This window comes from Eimeria maxima, genomic scaffold (assembly GCF_000499605.1).
Source record: "Eimeria maxima Weybridge genomic scaffold, Emw_scaff233, whole genome shotgun sequence".
Lineage (NCBI taxonomy): Eukaryota > Apicomplexa > Conoidasida > Eucoccidiorida > Eimeriidae > Eimeria > Eimeria maxima.
This window is the reverse complement of record NW_013565189.1, coordinates 12817-34349: the sequence shown is the minus strand read 5'-3', so window position 1 is coordinate 34349 and position 21533 is coordinate 12817. Positions and strand designations below refer to the sequence as shown.

General features: G+C 55.3%; 1 protein-coding gene across 1 annotated transcript; it reads right to left on the bottom strand.

Moving 5' to 3' along the window:
* Positions 1-214: 214 nt before the first annotated feature.
* On the bottom strand, positions 215-20485 carry EMWEY_00023330 (hypothetical protein, conserved; the record flags this gene model as incomplete). The annotated part of the gene is made up of 20 exons (XM_013480782.1): positions 215-748; positions 1167-1340; positions 1457-1851; positions 2611-2718; positions 2921-3040; positions 3417-7764; positions 8097-8153; positions 8426-9580; positions 9880-11347; positions 11593-11706; positions 11947-12339; positions 12572-12763; positions 12944-13350; positions 13751-13835; positions 13993-14651; positions 14847-15461; positions 15640-15964; positions 16142-16729; positions 16845-17216; positions 17355-20485. The coding sequence occupies 20 exons, from the start codon at positions 20483-20485 to the stop codon at positions 215-217; spliced, it is 15240 nt and encodes a 5079-aa protein (XP_013336236.1).
* Between the last annotated feature and the right edge of the window lie 1048 nt (positions 20486-21533).

Below are 21533 nucleotides of genomic sequence, written 5' to 3'. Positions count from 1 at the left end.
TAAGCCCTCACAGAATCACTGCGTCATTCTACCCAGCAGCCGTGTGCACTGCCGACTTTAGTTGCTGGCAAACCAAACCCTAAAACATAAGCGCCAAACCCTTAACCTCGGATTTTAAAATCGTAGTTATGCAGAATCAAAAACATTGTTTAGGATTTAGAGTTTTTAAAACAAACAGTGGTTCTGCTAGGCCTTTGTTCTTTGCCAGTTGTTTTTACTTTTTGGCTTTGCTCTGGCCTTTGCTGCTGCTGTTGCTGCTGCTACCGGTGTTGTTGCTGCTTGTTTGCAGCTGTACCAACTTGGTCTGTATGAGGTCCTTAAGGGCCGTGTCGGCTGCCTCTTGTGCTGCCTCTCTGCAGAGTTCCAGCAGTTGTTCATTCTTAAACTCCGTGGCTACCTCAACGGCATGTTTTAATTGTTGAATTGCAAACAAAGGCTCTGAGCTACCTGAGAAGGAAGACGTAGTCCCAACTGGCCGCTGCTGACGCTGCTGTTGCTGCTCCTGCAGCGACACAGTAGCCAGAAATACCCTCGTTTCGCCGGCCGAAACGGGAGATGCAATCAGAGACACCAGGCCAAGGGCTTCCTGCAGGCTGTCGCTCTTCATCTTCACAACGCTCTGCTTCTGCTGCTGATTCTGCTTCTGCTGTTGCTGCTGCAGCACCCACCCCCTAATTGCGCTACATACCAATGCGTCAAACTCGGCAGCAGACAAATGCTTCCTGGCATTAGACAGTAGCTCCTTCATCTGCAGAGTCCACAACAACAAGAAAAGCCGCAAACATCCACAGAGATCTTATAGCAGCCCCTGCAGCCGCTGCTGCATCAAACCACAAGCGGCACAAAATGACACTCAGATGTTGCTGCCAATGGAGCTTCTTTTCAATGGAGCTGCAGGAACTGGAATTGCTGTTGGTGTACAACTAGATGAAGAATAATGATGATGCCATCAGCAGCAGCACGCACAGCTGCAACAGTAACGGCTCACAGCACACTAGCAGGCAGAGGGCAGACAGCACCAACAGCAACAGCAAAGATTGATTAGGCAGCAACAACAGCAGCAGATAAACAAAACACACCATCTGGATGCTAGCTGCTTTGCTGGCCAGAACATGCACAGCCTGTATGTACACCTCCAGAGGGTTTAGGCTGCAGAGCTGCAGCACGCGGGCAGCAAGCTGCTGCTGCTGCTGCAGCAGCAGCAATACGCAAAGTCGCACACGCTGCTCCTCCTGTTGAAGCAGCAATGACCAGTTGCTGCAGCAGCTCGGCACCGCCCAGCAGCACTGCTGCTGCAACACCACCAGATCCAGAAGCTCCAGCAGATCACGCTCATCAACCTGCAGCAGCAGGACCACCAGCAGCAACACGCAATGGGAAATTGGACATCAGAAGTAGCGACAGCAGCAGCAAGAGTGACAGGAAAAACAACGGGAGCGGCAATAACAGTTCTTACTTCCTCGAGAGACACGTCCCTTTCATCAGCGAGAAGCAGCAGCCTTGGTCCTCTTTCCTCTCGCCTTCGCCGATGCAGCCTCGTCTCGATTGCTGGTGCTGCTGCTGTTACTGCATCTGTGCTTTCTCCCACTGCTTCCTTGCAGCTGTTCTGCAGCCCAGCGGTCCTTCTTCCTGCTGCTGTGACTTCTGCCGACTGTGTGAGCTCCCCTGGACCCGCTGCTGCTGCTGCTGCTACTGCTGGCATCGTCTGTTGCTGCTGCTCCTGGTAGACTAGTCGTGCACCATCGCCTGCAGCGTCAGCAGCAGCAGCACCGGGTGCTGCTACATCCGGATACTTCCACTGCTGCTTCAAACCTTCTGTTGGCGCAGCCCTGCAGACACGAGTAGTACTTACTGTACGGAAGGCCTAAACCCTAAACCCTACACCGTTCCCCTACACCCTACACCTTGGACCCGCCAGACGAGTTCGTGGGTTTGACCTTACATCTTAGCTCGCCGCTTTTCATGCAGCGATGCCGAGAGGAAAGAAACAGCTTCATCCAGGAGGCCATGTAGGCGATCCCACTTTCTCGTTGCCGTTGATGCTGCTGCTGTTGCTGCCGATGAGAAGGGAGGAGGCGCTAATGCCTCGTGGAGGCAGAGCAGCACGGCAAGGAGACCCGCATTCAAATTATCACCCGCTGTTATCTGCATTTAACAGGATCAGCTGCAGCAGCAGTCCCAACTAAAATGGTGTGCATGCACTTGTTTACCTATTGGTATATCTATACAAAAATATCATATGGTTGTATACATGTTCCTTGATAAGCATACAGAAAATGCAAATATATTTTAATATATGGAAGCATTAAATAAAAGCAAACGTACACGTAGAAATATAGAGGTAATTATAGCCGGAAATATGAACATAAATACATATACAATTAAACATATAAACACAAATAGAAATGAATGGTAGAAATGCAAAAAAATGAATGAGTTTATATGTATTTCTAACATGGCTCAGCTGAAGACTTCGGAGGGCACGGTGCGACCGCAACAGAGCCCGCAGCAACTGCAGCAAATAAACACGCATGAATACAACTGATGGTGCTGGAGTAGCAGCAGCAATAACAGCAGTAGAAGAAGCAGCAACGGCACCCACTCCTGTACCAACAGCGGCAGCAGCAGTAGTGGCAGAAGCTAAAGAAATGCCGGAAGTCAAAGTACTACTGTCAACAATAGCAGCAGACGGTGAAGCAGCAGCAAACGCTGCAAAAGCTGCAGCAGGAGCAGCAGCTGAAACAACAGCATAACTGTCTTACAGCAAAGACTTGGCTTCCTTTGTCCACCCTGCGGTGCAACAGCCGGAGAAGGGGGTTTAGCTGCTGGTGGTTTAGCGCATGCATAACCAGCAGCTCGACGTCAGCAGCAGCAGCAGCCGATGAGGGCCCAGCACCTGCAGCAGCTGGGGCGGCAGTACCGGCGGGAGACAACAGCAGCTCAACAGCCTCAGGCAGACGATCCGAGTTGACAAGGGAGACAAACAAACAGCGAAAGCTACCGAATGTTTTGTAGAGGAGACTCAATTCCGACGCGGCAACTGCAGCAGCGACAGCAGTAGCAACAGCAGCAGGTGTACTGGCATGTTTCTGTGCACTCAAGGAATGTCAGTGAACCGAAACACGCAATAAAAATAATACGACCAATATAAAAAACGTTGACATTATTAAAACCAGTACATACTCAATTAAAAGGATAAAAACACGATAGAAAGGAAGAAACAAATGCCTTGTTAGCAAGTAATCAAAGCAGTAAACAAATACACAAAAATATCAAAAAGAATACGAAAACAAAACATATGGAAATAATTGGAAATGCTGAGCAGATCAAAGCCAAATAATAAAAACAACAAGGGTATAATTAGGACACAAATAAAGAAAAGGAAATAAACAAACACAGGAAAACAAAAGCATTACCTATGCCTTGCTGCTCTTGCTGCGCGAATTTGCTGTAGTCGTCATCAGAAAGACTGCAGCGAAGATAAGGCATAGAATACAGCACAGCTGCTTCTGCTGCTGGTGTTCCCTTCCTGTTACTGTTGCTGTTGCTGTTGCTGATGTTGTTGCCGATGCAGTTACTGCTTCTGTTGCTGCGGCTGCTGTTTGTACAGTGCGGAAGGGCGATAGAAGACACGCATCGGGTGATATCTACGGTGCTGTTGCTGCCGCTGCCGCTCCACTGCGGGTGTAGATAACATCGCAGGTAGTTGTCTGCTGCTGCTACAAGCCCCCGAACCCAACAGCCTCCTTCAAAGACAGCAGCACCAGCATCAGCAGAAGCCGAGCTATAGCTGATGCTGCTGCTACCGGGATGCAGCAACAGGCTCTGTACAGACCGCGATTGAGAGCCCGCAGCACCGTGCCGCAGTGTCAGCATATGCTGCTGGTGTTGACGCTCCTGCTGCTGCTGCGGCTGGCTTCGATCTCCCGATGACGGTATGCTTGAATCATGACTATGCTGCTGCTGCATTTGTAGCTCCTGCTGTTGCTGTTCCTCCATTTGCTGTTGGAGTTGCTGCTGCCGCAACTGACCCCACAGCAGCTGCAGGTCAGCGCTGACTGAAGGCCCGTTGCCCAGTGGGAGGGTAGCGAGTTGAAGTGCTGCATGCACAGGAGGCAGCAGTAGCTGCAGCTGTGTTGCTGCTGCTGCTGCAGCAACCCGTCGCTCCGAAGCAACAGCAGCAGAGACTGAAGCAGAAATGCCCCGAGGCAGGGGAGGGAGCCGCGGCCGGAAGCTGCTGCTGTGGCTGCTGTTGCTCCCGCTGGCTGCCCTGGCAGCCCTAGCAGCAGCTGCTGCAGCATTTGCTGCAGCAGCAGCAGCAGCAGCAGACTGCGGCAGCACCAACGAAGTCACAGGCCAGGCAAAGGGCAGGCCGTAAGTTCTTCTGTGGGTAATCAAAAAAGAGAGACCCCGCACATAATAATTTAGTGCAAGGAAGGAGACAATTTGTGGCCTCATCATCCCCGCCTCCAAGGCGGCAAGACAACTGCTGCTTAGCTGCTGCTGCTGCTGGGTAAGATGAGCTGCTGAGATGGGTCCTCCAGAAGACGGCGACCCAGTAGGCACTCCCGTTGTTGTTGCTGCACCAGCCGTCCCGCTGCGACGGCGGGTGATGCTGCTGGTGCTGCTGCTGCTTCCCTGTGCAGCAGCAGAACCGGCGGCTGCTGTCGCCGCTGTTGTATCCCCTGTCTGTGCAGGAGCCTGCTTTGCTGCGGTGCTCCGATGACCCGCAGCAGCTGCAGCAGCAGCGGCAGTAGCTTCTAGTGGAGGTAGCCGTGACAGCACTTGTCGAAGCAACTGTTTTTCTGCAAGCCCCCACGGCCGATGATGCTGCTGCTGCTGACGAGAGTACAGTGTCGCCCCAATAGAAGCTGGCAACCTGTGCGTGCTGCTCCGGCTACTCCACTCAATAGCACAGAACGTCGGCTGCTGCCCCTGCTGCTGCTGCTGCTGGGCTGTACAGACAATCAATGTGGCGGAGGCACGGCAGCTCTTTGTCTTCGTAACAAGCGCTGCTGTTAGCTCCTGCAGCACTTCATTTCTCGCCTCGCCAACAGCAAGACCATATTCCTTTTGCTGCTGCTGCGGCTGCTGCAGGGCTTGCACATACTGTTTATGCTGCATGCTGCTGCTGGGGGTTAGTGCAGGATCCGTTTCCTGGTGCATCTGTTGGGCCTCTGCGTGTTGTCCTTGTGGAGACGCCGCAGCGGCGATTGCTGCAGCAGCCAGGTGCTGCTGCAGCAGGTGTTGCTGCAGCAGGTGCTGCTGTAGCATGTGCTGCTCCATGTTTAGAGACAACGCTGCATGCAGCGCGGAGCGAGCAGCAGCAAACATGCCAAGGCGGCAAAGAGAGACAACTCTGACTTCAACAACCGGATAGAACCTCAAGGTGCCTATTGTCTCCGCCAGTCTCTCATCAATCTCTGCTGTTTCTGCACCTGTTGGTGCTTGTTCTCTGGCTGAAGCTGCTGCTACGGTGGGAGCAGCAGCGGCAGCAGCAACGGGGACACTTGCTTGAGGAGCCGTAGACGTTGCATGCGCAATCCTGGGCACTGCAATTTTGTGTTGTTGCTGCTGCGGCTGTTGCTGTTCTTTTTGCTGCTGCTGCTGAACCAACAGCAGGGCAGCGTTGAAATAGCTGCTGCAGAGCCTCCACGCAAGAGAAAGCTCATCGCGCCGCAGCAGCAGGTCTCGAACTTTTGCTGCAGTGCGCGGCTGCAGCAGCACCTCAATGGGGGGTGTGAAGGAACAGCGACTCCAAAGAGCAGCAAGAAACGGGAGCAGCTGCTGCAGCAGCAGCACGCGAGCGCGAACCCATCGGAAAGCCCCAAATTTTATCAGACACTGCTGCAGCAGCTGCTGCAGCAGACCCATCAACGCCCCGTACGGCAGCAGTGACAACGGCAAACACTCAGCCCCCTGTGATGTTCCTTCTGCCCCTCCTAGTACTGCTGTGTCTGCTGCAGCAGCACCAGTCTTCTCTCCCTCGTGCTTCTGCAGCATCAGAGCAGCAGTATCAGAAGCCGTTGTTGCTGCTACGTCTGTTGTTTGTGCAACGTCCGCAGCAGCAGGGAGGCCCGTTGCTCCAGCCCCTGCAGCAGAACTAGATGCAGCAGCAGCAGGTGAGGCTGTACTTCCCTCAACAGGCCCACCTTCTGTTGCTTGCACAGCGTCAGGGGCGGCAGCCTTTGCATTCGCTGAGCAAGCATCTGCTGCAGCAGGACCTGCAACCACACCTGTGGCAGCAGCAGGAGCAGCAGGATGAAGCCTCTTGAGTTGTTCTCTAAGAGTACAAGGCAATGCATTGGAATGCCGAATTGACCCTTTGCCTCGAAGCTGTCCATAAACCGCAGCAAACGAAGACCGCTGGCAGTGCAAAGCAGCAAAACTGTTGTAGGCAGTGCTGCATGACTGACGTGTTGGCCCCACGCTGCTGCTGCTGCTGCTGGAGATTCGAGATGACCTTGCCTCGGCTGCAGCAGTAGACGCAGTTTCAGTTGCGGCTGCGCTCGGGGAAGACGGTCTTGTGATTGGCTCTCCGTCTTCTGCTGCTGCCATTGCTGCCTCAGCTGCTGCTGTATCGGCTGCTGATGCCGTTGGTATATCTTCCTCCTTTAGTGGTGAAACCTGTGCTCGCTCAATGCGATTAGCCTCTTGTGGGTACGTGGCTGGAGCTGAAGAGGTAGAAGCAGCAGCTGTTGCTGCTGCTGTTGCTGCTGCTTCTGTACCTGGATGAGGTGTAGTCTGGGCAACAGCAGCAGAAGGCGAGCCGCATGCAGCCATGGGGTGTCTGCACAAAGCAAGCCGCAACAGCGACGCTACCTCTGTGCATATTTGGAGGAAGCCAGCTGCAGCTGTGCTGCTGTTTTCCCCCAACAGCTGCAGCAGCTGCAGCGCAACAGCAACAGCAGGAAGAGGATTAAATGCATGCGCAGAACGGATTCTGTTGTTGGTCTCTGCGTTAGTTGTTAGAACCCAACGGCCTCCAAAACCCCAACTAGCAGGAGGCAAATCAGCGTCGTCTCCTGTTGTTGCTTCTGCTTCTTCTGTCGTTGGTCCTCTTGTTCGTGCTGCTGCTGATGTTATTGGTGCGACGCGGCAAGAATCTTGACATGCCAGTGTTGGTGCTGCTGCTGCTGCAGGGTTCGATGCAGCAGCAGCAGCAGCAGAAGGGCGTAGTCCCAAGGCCTTCCGCGCATACACCAGAAGCAGATCGTTGTCTCTAAGCAAAGGCCACTTTAGGAGAAATTGCTGCAGCAGCTCCGTCCTAGAATTCAGAATAAGGCTCTCGAGAAGTAGCTCGGGGTGCTGGAGCAGCGGCTCCCGGTGTCTAGCCACCTGGGTTTCAACCAGCTGGAGCAGCTGCAAAGAAGCCATCAGCTGCTGCAGTTCCTGCTGCTGCTGCATCGTTAGATGAGCTGACAGCTGCTGCTGTTCCTGCAAGAGCTCGCACAAATAAAGACGACCAGCAACCTGCGGGAACCCCCCCTGCAGCGGCAGCGTCACTTCGCCCCTGCTGCTGCAGTTGTTGTTGCTGCCGCTAAGAGACAGCAGCCGCAAGGCGACTCGGGTTGCTCTGCTGCTGCTAAGAGACAGCAGCCGCCGTGTCGCTGCTCCTTGGAAACCTGGAAGCGACAGCAGCTGCTTCAGCTCCGCCTCAGCTAGCCATTCTTGCAGATAGCTAGCTACCTCGCTGCCAGGTTTGCAAGCTGGCGGCAAACAGGACAACCCCCCAGAAGGGGAGACAGGAGCGCCTGGGAGCAGCTGAAAAACAATACAAAAAGACAGAGAAGCACTTTTCCCTTCAACCTATAGCTGGCTAGCTAGCTAGCTACATGTAGCTGCCTAGCTCAGCAACCCTTTCGGCAGAAGTCGAGAGTTTTGCTGGTTAGCCCGGCTACACAGCTAGCCTGCTGCCTTGTTCGCTAGTCAGCTAGTTAGGTAGCTAGCTTGATAGACCAGCATGCCGCTACTCAAAGGGCCAGCTGCTAACTAGCTGGCTACTGGTGGCTAGCTAGCTAAGTACAGGCTGCTAGCTAGCCAGTTGCTGGTGGCAACCGAGCTAGGAAGCCAGTCAACGAGGTTGCGTTTCATACCTTCAGGAGAGCCCTAGCAGTTGCGTAGCCGTTGCAGGCAGCTAAAGTGCGCACCACCTAAACACAAAAGCCCGCAAACCCTCAATCCTAAACCCTAAACAGCTAGATACAATCCACGAAACCCTTAAGGGTGCGTCACGCAAACACAGCACTCCTAGACCCTACAACATAAACACGTACACAATGGCCCGCCACACCCGACGGTTTAGAATTATATTTAAAGCCCGAGGGTTCTAGTGGCTGATGCTGCCACGGTTGTTTGCACACTGCAAGCATTTTAAATAACGCAGTTGTTTAGAAGGCTTTGAATAAAAGAGTTTAGAGTTTACATTTTGAATGCCCTTTTCAGTTTGCATGTCGGCGTGGAGGTCCCTCCATGTTCTCCAAGTGTCTTTGCTTGCTTCCATTGCTGCACTGTAGCTCCTCCAGGTGTACAGACACCCGCGGGTCTGCAGCAGCAGCAGCAAACAAGGCCCACTATTGCAGCACCGCAGCTGCTGCTGGACCTGCGAGACAGCACGCAGCGCCACTGCGGCAGCAGCTGCTGCTGCTGATGCTGCTCGTTCTTCTGCTGAGCCCCCAAAGGCGGCATCTTCGCTGTCAGCCACGTCAACAGCATCTGCTGCTGCTGCTTCTGCTGCTGTCGCGGTACCGTGCCTTGCGGTGTGCTCCAAGGCAGCGAGGAGAGGATGCTGTTCTAAGCAGCGGCATGCAGTGCTGCTGCTGGTGTTGCTGCTGCTCCCGTTGGATGCATCCCTTTGGAATGGCTCAGATGGCTGCTGCTGCAGAGCTGCTGCTTCTTCTTGCAGTCGCGCCTGGCAAAAGGCTACAGTATTTATACATGTCTGGACAGGCCAAGCAGCAGACAGCTGCAAAGCGTTCCGAGTTGCTGCTGCTGCGCTGCTCAGTCTCATGAGACAGTCTGGGAGGGACAACTCCTCTTGGTCTCCTGCTGCTGCGCCGCACTCTTCTGCTGCTGCTGCTGCCTCTGCTGCTGCCACTGCTGCTAGTGTTGGTGCTGTGTTTGCTGCTGCTGGTTCAGGGTTTGATGCTGTTGATGGCTCCACAGCAGGAAGTCGCAAAGCAGCGTCAAGGGGCCAGGCAGCAACTGCTGCTGTCGAGGCACACGGAGAGGCTTGTTGCAGGAAAGTAGCAACTTCTTCCTGCTTCGGGTGCTGTTGTTGTTGTTGCTGTTCCGGAGATGTGTGCCGCTCCTGTTTCTGCAGCGAAAATGTTTCATCCGCCTCCTGTCCCGTCTTCAGTCCCACCACCTGCTGCTGTACCTGCTGCTGTTGCTGCTGGAGAGCCTGCTCTATTACGCAGCTAATTAGCAGCTGCTGCAGCTCAGTGTCTGGAGATAGCTGAGCATCGGCAACCTGCATGGCTTGCTGCAGATGTCCCTTTACACTCCACGCTCTGGCTGCAGCAGCAAAGCAGAGCTCGATTGCTGCTTGGCCATCATCCGACACAGCTTCCAGATGTCTCTGCAGCGACGCAAAACACAAACAGCACCAGCGAAGGAGATACAATACTCGCGGGGACCAGCACGAACAGCAGAAAGCCAGCAACACCGGCCACAGCAGCAGCAGCAGCAACAGCTCCAAAGGAGAATCACATGGCGTCATGTTTCCCGTATGCTGTTTCTGCCACAGATGCTGCTGCTGCTGTTGTTGTTATTGCTTCTGTCACTACTATTGCTGTTGCTGGTGTTGCTGTTGTGAAGTACCTTAGCAGCAAAAGGCAGATTGAGGAGTTCGTGGGGTCTCCAACCTTCTGAGCGTACACTCCAGCGATCCTCTGTTGCTGCCAGGGCTGCTGCTGCAGGTCCTACTGCTGTTGTTGTTGTTGCTTCGGCTGCTGCTGTCGCTGCTTGTATAGCCCCAGTAGCCTTTATAATCCGCCAGCATCTGTGTCGGTCTGCTAGCCAGAGACGCAAGGAGCTGCAGCAGCAGCAAAGCTGCTGTTGTGCTAGCTGGAGCAGCTGTCCTGAAGGCCACAGCTCACTGCACCTCTCAGCTATTGCAAGAGGACCAAGAATAGAAACCCTTCCGCCACACTTGCTGCTACAGCAACTGCTACCACTGCTGCTGCTGCTGCTGCAGGCCGCAGAAGCATCACGGCGTAGCGAGTAAGTCTGCTTCTCGAGAGAGCCCAAAAATAGCACCAAGTCCCTTCGAAGAGCCATGCGAGATGCAGGCATAGGTGAAGGCCACCTGTTGCTGCTGCTGCTGCTGGTGAGCAGCAGCGGGTAGAGCGGCAGGGCAGCGTGCAGCAACACTCCCACTAGGTCGGTCTGCAGCAGAGCAGCAAGTTGCTGCGCCTCCTGCTGCCCCTCAAGGGTGTACAAGACTTCTGATATTAAATCTTCTGGAGATGCAAACAGCAAACCGAACAGCTGCTGCTCCTCCTCCGCATTCTCCTCATGGTGCTGCTCCTCCTCGTCCTCCTCCTCACGCTGCTGCTGCTCCTTCTGCTTCTCATGCTGCTCCTCCTCCTCCCGCTTGTCCTGCTGCGGCTTCTCCTCCCCCCCATCGCACTGCTGCTGCTCCTCCTCCTCCTTCTCATCGTGCTGCTTCTGCTGCTCCATCTCGTCTTCAAAGTGAAGCTGCAGCTGTGTCTCCTCATCCAGCGGCTGCTGCTGTTGTTGCTGCAGCTGCTGCTGTTGCTGCTCTACCTCCTCCAAAGCAACCGGCTGCACCCGCTGGTGGCTCTCTTCGTTTAGCTGCGCCTTCTGCTGCTTCTGATTCTCCTCTTCCAGCAGCTGCTGCTCCCTACCCGACTGTTCATGCGGCTGTCCCGTTTGGTGCCGCCTCTGCTGCAGTTGCTGCTGCGTTTGCTGTCGCGGTTGCGGCTTCTTCTGTTTGAGATACAACCTGCGTTTCGCTTCTGTTTGGAGCTGCACAATCCGCTGGAGATAACAAATGAGGGCAAGCAAATACCGACTTCCTTCTTCCGGCAGGCCTTCCTCCGCGCCATCCTGCTGCTGCTGTTGTGGCTGCAAATCTTCAGCCAGCTCGTCACTTTCTCCAAGAGAGGTGGGTGCGACGTGCACAGCTCCTTCTGTCTGCTGTTGCAGATGCTGCTGCAGTTGCTGCCGCAGCTGTTGTTGCTGCGGCTCTCCCCTAAGGACCTGCACTGCATGCGAGAGGAATTTGCTGCGAGCAGCAGCTGATGTCAGCTGCTGCGTGCCTGCAGCCAGCTGCTGCATCTGCTCGAGCAAGGAGGCAACTGCTGTGTTGCGCTGGTTGAGACTGCATCAAAAGCCCGCAGCAGCAGCAGCAACAACAACAACAACAGTAACAATAATATCGGCGCCCCCACCGGAATCAGATGCAACAAAAAATGTGCCAACTCCGCATAGCAGCAGCTGCTGCACCACCAAAGCATTAGCAGCACCAATCAGCAATTCAGCCAACTTTGTCATGCTGCTCTGACCTCACAGCGCAAACCCCCTTGCTGACGCTGCTGCTGCTACGGCTGTTGCTGCTGCACGTACCTGGAGAGGTGAGTCCTGAGTAAGTCTGCTTTAATTGGTAGGGTCTCCACCTGCAGCAGCAGTGACGCCAGTCGGAGTGTACGCATACCTCGCGCTTCAATCAGCACCTCGAGCCTGCACCATCAGCAGCAGCAGCGGCAGCAAAACATGATTGCCTGATGCGAATAGGTTTTTCGAGTAGAAAGCGGCAGAAGCAAGTAAGGCACTCCGATGGAGAGTGCAGCAGCAGTATCTGCTACTGCTGCAGCTATTGCTCCAAGCGCCCCAAAGTGTCAGCAGACCCAGACGCAGCACCAGCCCATCCGGCGCAAACAGCAGTGAGCTGGCGAGATGCAGCAGCAGGCAGGCAGTTACCTGTCTATAGATGTTGCTAGGAGGTTCGTTATCGCTGATGTGTGGAAGGCGGCGGCGGGCCTGTCTGTTGCTGTTGCTGCTGCTGGCATCTCCGCTGCTGGCAGCGGTCTCTGTTGCACAGGTTGGTGCGGTGAAAAAGTCCTCAGCTCTTCTGTGGCCCTCTGCAACAGCAGAAGCGACACAGTTGCAGGAGCAGCAGCAGCAATAGCAGCATCAACGCATGCATACACCGCAGCAAGCCTGGGGTTGTCGAGCAGCACAGCAACGGATGCTGCTGTTGCTGCATCGCAGTATGTTGAGAGACAGGCGTTGAACACGCAGCCTGGTTTAACTTCATCTGCCGCTGCTGCTGCAGTTGGGGCTGCTGCAGGAGGTGCTGGAGGTGACACACACCTGAGTTGCAAAACCAGCAGCAGCACGCGTTGACACAGCTGAGGTTGTACCCCGCGAGAGAGCGAAAGCAGCAACAACAACACCAACGGCAGCAGCAGCAACCGTCGCTTCTGGGGCTTTCAGCAAACAAAAAGCATTCGGGTGCATACGGTCGGCTAAGATGTTTTGCTGCTCTCACAGCTGCTATTGCGTCTGGTGTCGTTACTGCTGCTGCTAGCGGTGGTGGCCTCACGATTTGCTCAGTGCAGAAAGACACTTTTCAAGGGGCGATGCGACAGCAGTAGCAGCAACACCAGCAGCAGCACTATCAGCGGCGTCAGTAGCTGGGAGGGAGCTGAGGGTGTCTCGCAAACACCCAAAGGATTCTGCAAGCTCCGCGCTAATTTTGAGGTGTACTGGCAGCTCGAATTGCTGCAGCAATTCCCTGCAGCAGCACACCAGCGAAAGTACCAGCAGCGGCAGCAGTTAGATAGCAGGGGCTACAACACCAGCTGCGGCTGCGGATGCTGCGTGTCTGTTCACCTGCATGATCAGTGCAGCAGCAGGCTCGGCTGAAGCTGCAGCAGAAATAGCAGTGCTAGTAGTAGCAGCAGCGAATACTCACGCTGCAGTGGCGGTGTCATTTTGCTGCAGGGCCCTCGCTAAGAACAGCGACGGAGGCTGCAGCAAACGACGAGCAAAGGGATCGGCATCGAGAGAGAGGAGAGAAGCACAAGGTGTCGTATGGCACGCCAAGTGGTGTTTCCTGCTGCTCCTGCTGCTGATAGTGCTGCTAGTACTGGTGGTGGGGTCGGTGGGGTCTTCGCTCCTGTTGTTGCTGGTGTTGCGTTCTGGGGCAAGGCTTGCTTCCTCGATGCTGCTGCCGTCGACCCTGCAGCCCCTACTGCTCTTGCCGTCGCTGCTTCTGGCAGGAGAAACCTCAATGGAGTACACGCCGATGCAGCGGAGCTGGTTTTGCCATTCTATATCCCGTTGCTGCTGCTGCTTTGCTTCATGGTCGCCAACGGAACACTCGGCAGCACAAGGCGCACCAGCGGCAGCGCATGCAGCAGCAGGTCCTGCAGCAGCGGAACTGACGGCGGCAGCTGCTGCTGAGGATCCCCCAGAGATGCAAATCGCAGCCAAAGGCAGAAAACTAAAGAATTGGTTCAACAACAACCGACACCTCCATATGGTCTCCTGCATGCACACAGCAGTATTTGCAGCAGCACCAGCGGCTGTTGCTATTACACCACTAGCCTGCAGCTCTAGCAGCCACTGCTATTCGCACAGGATCCGGTAAGCAGCGAGTGCCGGGTGAGCAAAGGCAACAGCGGAAATGCAAGACCAGGGGTTACAGCAGCAGCAGCAACACCATGCAGCAGCCCGCAGCACCAGCAGCAAGTTGCACCAGCAACAGCAAGATGCGAACCTCAACAAAATGTTGCATGGAGTTGAGCAAAATCCACCCCACCTCCCCAAGACCCTCAGACCTCTGCAAAGAAAGCAGATGCGTCCTGCAGCAGCAGCAACAGCAACAACAACAGTATATGAGAGGGCCCCTTTCAACTTCAGCAAGAGCTGAGGCTCTGACACTACCGGTTAGACACTCAGGCGATCAGTAGCAGCAGAAGCAGTAGGAAACGCAGCAGCAGCAGCTGAACGACATCCTACCTGATGAGAAGTGCAAGCGATATGAGCACAGCTGGCGGCACCACAAAGGCTCCGCCGCCGCTTCTGCTGCCGCTGCTGCTGTTACTGCTACTGCTGCTACCGGAACTACTGCTGCTGTTGCTGCTGCTCCCTTGGTTGTCTCTCTCGTGCTGCTGCTGCTGCTCCTTTTTCGTTGCTGCAGTTGAGGAAAACAAAAGAGACACCAGACGCAGCAGAAGCCATAAACGGTACTGTGGTCTCTGCACATCTGAGAGGAGCCTGTCCAGGCAGCGGACGCTCTGAATAAGGATCTCCTGCAGCTGTGCTGTTGATGCTGGTGCTTCTGCAGTGGATGCTGCTGCTTCCGCTGCTGGAGCTTTTGTCTGCTGCTGGGGGTACTGTGCCAGGCCATCAGCAGCAGCTGCTGCAGCTGCTGCCGCCTCGCAGTGCCGCTGCCCTGCCGTGGCGCCGCCGCCGCTGCTGTTACTTCTGCTCCTGCTGTTGCTGCTGCAGGTTTCAATAAGACGTATAGCTGCCCGTAAGGCAAAGTAAGCAGCAGCAACATCTTTGTCATGCTGCCTCTCCACTTCGAAGATGGTAAAATGTGTTGGTGGAAGAGCAGACAGGCCAGAGAGAAATGGCTGCTCCTCGACAAGCGACAGCGGAGCCCGAAGGGACAGCTGCATCAACAACAACAGCAGCAAAAGCAGCAGCAGTTCATCTAACGGCCCCTCGACTAGCCGGCTGCTCAATCGGCTAAAACGACGCCAAACGACGCAGCAGCAGCAGCAGCGACAAGAAGAGCCACGCCTGCAGCAGCAATAGCAGCAGCACTAACAGGAACAACGGGAGCAACGGCCGTCGTAGCAACTTACTGCTAGCAGAAGGGATTGAGTCTCCATTGCTTCATATATGTCTGCTGCAATAGCTTCCCGCATAGTAGCAAGTGCAGCAGCCCCTGCTGCTATGCTGCTGCTGCTACTTAGCATAGCAGCAGCACTGCGGATTGAGGAAGCTGCTGCTGCTGCTGCACCCGAAGCATCTTCACCATTATACGCCGTGTCAAGTGTTGCAGGTGCTGCCACCGCTGCTGTTGCCGCCGCTGTTGCACAGGCAGTGCTGCCGAACAGACTCTGTAGCCGTGCCGCAGCAGCTTGTGCTTCTTTGCATCTTTGGCTTGCTGCTGCAGCAAGGGCCTCCACAGCCTCTGGTTGCAGCAGCAAGCCCGCGGCTGCTGCTGGTTGTCTCTCAGCAGCACCGGTTAAATTACCTGCGTCCCTGTTGCTGCTGTGAAGAGCACTCGCAGCAGCAACAGCTTGTCTACCTCCCCGCTGCAGCATTCTTTGCTGTCTACGTTGCTGCCTCTGGTTTTGTTTGGCCTGCTGCTGCTTTTCCTGCTGCTCTTGCTGCTGCTGCTGTTGGAAAGCAGCTTGAAGCTGCAGCAGCAAATCTGCTACAAACCATGCAGCTGCCATTCTGCTCCGCAGCACCTGTAGAGACAGAAGCAAACGCAGCAGCAGCAGCAGCAGCCTTTCCATAACACCCTTACAAACTGTACTGTGGGTCTGCTGCTGCTGCAGCTGCAGATCTGGTCCTGCTGCTGGGGTTATTTCTTCTGTAGTCTCTCCTGTTCAATGGACCGCAGCTGCGTCCCCTGATGCTGCTTACCTCAATATGCTGTTGCATATTGGCGTCACATGCATAACGAAGAAGAGGCTGTTGCTGCGCTGCTGCTTCCTTGACATGCGGTGCAGTTGCTGCTGCCGCTGCTGCTGCTGTTGCATGGGCGCAGGCATGCGCGGGGCAAAGGAGCGTGGCTTCTGCTGCTGAAACGGATCCTGCAGCTGCAGCAGTAACGTGGCAGCAGCAAAGACAATCAAGCAACTGTTGTCTCCTCTCCATCTGTCCCTTGAAGGCATCCCACGCTAACAACAGCACTGGAGCACGCAGCTGCGGAAAGGGCAGCAGCACCTGCGACGCTGCTGCAGGGTTCCTGCAGCAGCAGCAAAAACGCAGCAAAAGGAGCAGAAGCAGCAGAGGTGAAAACACCCCAGAACAGAACGACCTCCGTGGTGGGCGCTCCGCTCTCGTGAAAATGACGCTGCCAATGCCGCCACTGATGCTGCTGATGCTCCTGCTGCTGATGTTCCTGTTGAAGCTGCAAACCTACTTCGAGACAACGAAGGAGACAGCAGCTTTGAGGGGGAGAAGGAGACAGTGTTCATTTGCTTCCAACACAAATCGAAAATAAGCAGCCCAGAAGACCTGCGGCCGGTCAATCCCCAGTGCCTTACTCAGTATGGCCTCGTCCGCTGCCGCTGCTGCTGCTGCTGTTGAGGCATCGACCTCTGCCTCCCATGTCCGCCCCGCGGCAGTGGCCGCCACTGCTGCAGAAACAGCTTCTCCTGCTGCTTCCGGGACAGCGGAAGAAGTACAGCCATCCGGTGAAGGGGGAGGCTTGCAGACAGCAGCAACTACGCAACCATTGCTGCTGGTGGTGGCGCTGCTGCTGGTTGCGTGCCTCGGGACGGCAGCAAGAGACAGAAGGGGGAGGGGCGTGGAGCTGCCCGCTGCTCTGAGCCGCAGCCAACACGCGTCCAGATGGCAGAACAGCTGCAGCCCAATGTACTGCAGCACCTTGCTGCTGTTTCTGCTGTTGGTGCTGCTGCTGCTTTTACACTGTAGGGAGACAGGCACGTGCAGTAGCGGCTCGTGGGCCAGTAGCGCCTCGTAGACGTGTAGCCGTAGAGCATTCCGTCTGCAGCAACCGCACAGCAGCAGAAGCATCTTCTCCAGCAGGAGCAGCAAGATACAGAGCAGTCAGTTCAGCAAAGGCAGCAGCAACAGCACCAGCATATGATTGATGCGCTTACCTCTCCCCGTGCCCGTGTGATACGGGAATCCGACCAAACCCCACATCTGATGCTTCCTCACTGCTGCTGTTGCTGCTGCTTCCCGCTTCTTGATCAGCAGCAAACGGAATTGGAGACCTGCTACGGACGTGTGCAGGTGACGCTTCACCCGCAGCGGTTCCTCGTGCTGCTGCTTCTGCGGAGTCCTCAGGTCCCCGTCTAGTTTGTTGCGATGGCTGTTGCGCTTCCTGCTGCTGCTGCTGCTTCAAGTCTGCAGCAGCAGCAGGAGGGGCAAGCTGACTGAGGAAAGGGGGGAAGAAGCGCGACACAATATTAGAAGCAGCACCATCAGTTGCTGCACGCGGCTTTGCGGCAGGCGACGGTGACGGCAACCTGCAGTAGTAGCAAAACGGCAGCAGCAATAACCGCACCAGCAGCACATCAGTAATGAACCAGCCGCATTCCATTTAGAAATAACTGCAATGGACTGCACGGCTACGACGCCCTCAGCAAGTACCACCGTTAACTTACCTGCGAGCGGCGTCCGTCACAGCAGCGACTGCAGCAGGTCCTTGCTGTTTCTCTGTGTCGTGCTGCAGTCCTGCAGCACTAAAAGCAGCAAACACCTCCCTAACAACATCCTCTGCTGCAGCAAGATCAACCCAGCCAAGACCTTGCAGCGGACATTGTAGCTGTTCCTCCTGCTGCTGCTCTTGCTGCTTCTGCATGTCTCTCGCTCGCACATGCCCCTCCTGCTGAATTTTCACGCGATACTCGGCAGCAGCAGCAGCTCCTGCTGCTGTCTCTGTCGATTGCCCTGCTGCTCTGCTGCTATAATCTGCAGCAAAACCACCACTGGCCGCACTCCCACCAGTAGCAGCAGCAGCGCTCGCAGCGGCGGGGCTCGCTAGAGCTGTCCTCACGAGAATAGCCAGCTGCTGCTGAAGTGAATTTGTCTGCTGTTTCATCCGCCTTGCTGCTGCTGTTACTCCTGCGGCGTTTGCTGCAACCGGAGCACCTGCAGGAAAAGATGAACCGCCGCCTGCATCATCTTCCGCAGCAGATCCAGCAGCAGGTGCTGCTGCTGCTGCATTTGCAGAATCAGCGGGAAAGGGGACAATTTCTAACCAAGCAACAATGAGAACAAACAGACGGAAGATATTGAGGCTGCCTATGCGAAGCGCCTGCTGTCTGTACATCGCAGCACCCGGCAGCCTTGCAGCACTGCCTCTTGCCAGTGCAGCCTCGAGTTGCTGCTGCAGCGGACAAACCAGCGGTAACAATGACTTTGTGGGGTCCAGCAGCCTTAGGTGTATGTACAGCTCGTCGCTGCCATCTGCTGCAGGTGGCAGTAGCAATGTCTCAGCAGCAACAGCAACACGGAGCTGCTGTAGCCGGAGCACAAGGGAGCAAAAGAACAACGACAGAGACCCATCCAACTCCCGCTGCCTCTGCTGCTGCTGTTGCTGCTGTTTTGCTGCAGAAGCAGTTGGAACCGTGTTGGCTGCTGATTTTCCTGCAATCGGCGATGCTGCGTTCGTCAACCGTGCTGCTCCCACTGCTGCTGCTGCATCGCGAGCATTCGTTATGAATACTTTGCCGCTGCTATTACTGCCGCTGCTGCTAGTGTTGCTGTTGCTGCCGTTTGTGCTGCGTGAGGCTGCTGGCGACTTGGGAACTGGGAACGCTGCTGTCGCAGCACCAGAAGCAACAGCAACGGATTCCTGTGCTTCTAGTCGTGTTCTCATTCGCCCCATGAGCCGTCTAAGTTCCTTCATTTGCTCGCTGCTGTTGCTGTTGCTGCTGGTAAGACCCCACCGAGCAGTAGACAGCGGCAGCAGCAACAGCAAGGCCGGCACAGCACCGGGTGTTGCTGCAGCCTCGCGCTGCTCCCCCCCATATTCCCCTTGCTTCCTACTGCTGCTGCCGCTGCTGCGGGTGACCCATGCCCCCTGTGGGAAGGCTCCAAGCGTTTGCGCGATTGCGTCTGCGAGTGCTGGCTGCGCAGCCATCAGCAACAGCATTTGTTGCAGCGTACCAGCAGAGAGCAATGGCAGCAGCTGCTGTTGCTGCTGTTGTTGCTGCTGCTGTTGCTGCTGCTGTTGCTGCTGCCTCACGAAGCGTTTTAGGGTGTCGTGTAGAGACACTGCTGCAGAAGCAAAGCGCTGGCAGCCTATGGCTGCGACGGGCAGCAACGACACAGCTGGCAGCTGCAGCACTTCAGGCGGGCAATCGCTGCTGCTACTGCTGCAGCCGGGTCTGGGTGCTGCTGGGACGACGAAGTTGAGGGCTCCCTGGCAGCGCAGAAGCAGGAGCACAGCGTGCAGCTGCCGCAGCTCTGCAGCAGCAACAGCAGAGAAGGCCATGCCGCTAGAAGCACAATCTAAGACTGCCTGAGAGAGCAGCAAGTCAAAATGGTTGCGACGCAGCAGCCACATTGGCAGAGTTTCATGCAGTGGCACGCGGCGGCTTTTTCTTGGTGCTGTTGCTGTAGCTGCTGTTGGCGATGCCGCTCCTGCTGCTGCTTGTGTGGCAGGCGCTGCTGCTGCTGCAGATGCTGCTGCTGGAGTGCTGCTGCGCATGCGGGAGTCTGCTGTTGCGGCATGCTCTGGGGCTGATGTGCGTCGGTGCATTGCATTGTTGTTCTTGCTGCTGCTGCTGCTCATGCTGCTGCAGGTGATGCGGCTGAGGATTTCATTTAGGTCTTCGGTGCAGCACCAGATAAGATGTGCGGTGGTAGGTGCAGCAGCAGAAGGAAGCCAAGGAGGAGGGGGTCCCCACAGCAGGATACTAGATAGAGCAGCAAGAGTTTTAGATATATTGTCTCTTGCTGCTAGTTGAATAAATGCCTTTCCTAACTCGATCTGCCCTAAGGAAAGACAATTGCAAAACAAGGAAAAAGACCTGCTGCAAGACTGCACTCCTTCCTGCAGCAGCTGCCCTTCGGACCCCAAACCCCATCCACGCCGCCGTCGTTTTGCTGCTGCTCCTACTGCCTCTGCTGTAGCTGCTGCTGCCTGTGTGGGGGATGCTGCCGATGCTGGTGGACGGTCTGGATCTGGGCCTGGATCTGCTGCTCCTCCTGATGCTCCTCCTGCTGCCGAACGGGCTGATGTGCGCATGCAACATGCATCTTCGTCGGAGCTGCCACTGCTGCTGCATGCAGAGAAGCTGCTGTACCCGCTACTGCTGCTGCTCCTGCTGCTGCAGGTACTGCCGTTGCTGCGTCGACGATGCATCTCCGAGTGGAGAAATGCTGATGGAGATCTCCCATTGATGCTGTTATGAGGGCCCTGCTTCTGCTTTTGCTGCCCGTGTTGCTGCCGCGACTGTTGCTTCTGCTCTAGGAACTGCTCCTTCTTTTGCTCCAACGCCCGCCGTTGCTGGTGCTTCAGTGGCTGCTGTTCCTGCTGCAGTTGCTGCTGCTGCAGCTGCCGCAACGGGTGTTGAGGCTCCATTTCCTGTTCCACATTGTGTTGTGTTTGTTGCTGCTGCTGAGGTTGCTGCTCTTGCAGAGGCAGCTCACCACGGCTGTCCTCCAATAGGTCGCGACCCTGCTGTTGCTGCTGCTGCTGTGGTTGTTGCTGGTGTAGCTGCCGTTCGTGTTGAGTCTGACGCTGCTCTGGTAGTTGCTGCTTCTGTTGTTGCTGCAGCTGCTGCATTGTTGACACAGCAGCACTCTGCTGCTCTGAGAATCCTGCTGCAGCGATGGGTGGCGGTTGCTGCAGCAGCTGCTGCAGCAATCTGCCACATCGTGGGTGTCTGCTGCCGTTGTTGTGTTACTGCTCTTGCTGTTGCTGCTACTGCTGCTTCTCGGGTTGCGGTACTTGTTGCAGCTGCAGCCTTGGGACGTTTGCTGCAGCTGCAGCCTTGGGACGCTGCGTTGAGGCTCCGGAGTGTCGGGTCACCGCTGCCGAAACCCTTAGCCCTAAACCCTAATCCTTATCATCTAAACCTTGTCTAACTTGATAGATCCCTTTAATAAGCAAAACAACTAATTTTAAATTGACATTCTGTGGCAAGAAGAGCAAGGAAAGGACTAGCATCACCCCTGGAGAGACTCGGGGCTGCGCCGAGCAGCCGACAACCAAGGATGCCTACCTGCATGCTAGACACTAAACACTAAACCCTAAACCCTCGAATGTATGAAGAACTTCCTTAAAATCTAAACCGTGGTGATCTCAAAGCCTGGATGCTTCCGGAAATAGAGAAGAATGCCACAGCGCCGCTACGAGACACACACAGACCCTATACCGTAAACCCTAAACATTATACCATCAAGAGTGATTTAAACGACAGCTAAGTCTAGTTACAGGAAACTTTAGGAGTTTCCAAGGCATTCCCTAGAAGCAGTAGAGAGGCAAATAAATGCCAAATAACCCCATTAAACCCTAATCCACTACCGTAGTTCTATTCCTTATACCATAAACCCTAAAACCTAGACCAAGATTCCTACACCACCCTTGAAGAGGGCTTTATTTTTGGAACCTCTTTGTATATTGCTACAGGAGACCCTGTATGCTTCCTCCAGATGTAACTTCACCTGCCTTCTGATCCTCCTCTGATGTGTGTGTACATGAAAGGAATCCAAGGGGTTTTGCAGCAGCAAGTGTTGCAGCAGCAAGTGTTGCAGCAACAAGTGTTGCAGCAGCAGGTGTTGCAGCAGAAAGCACTACACCAGCTAGTGTTGCAGCAGCAGGTGTTGCAGCA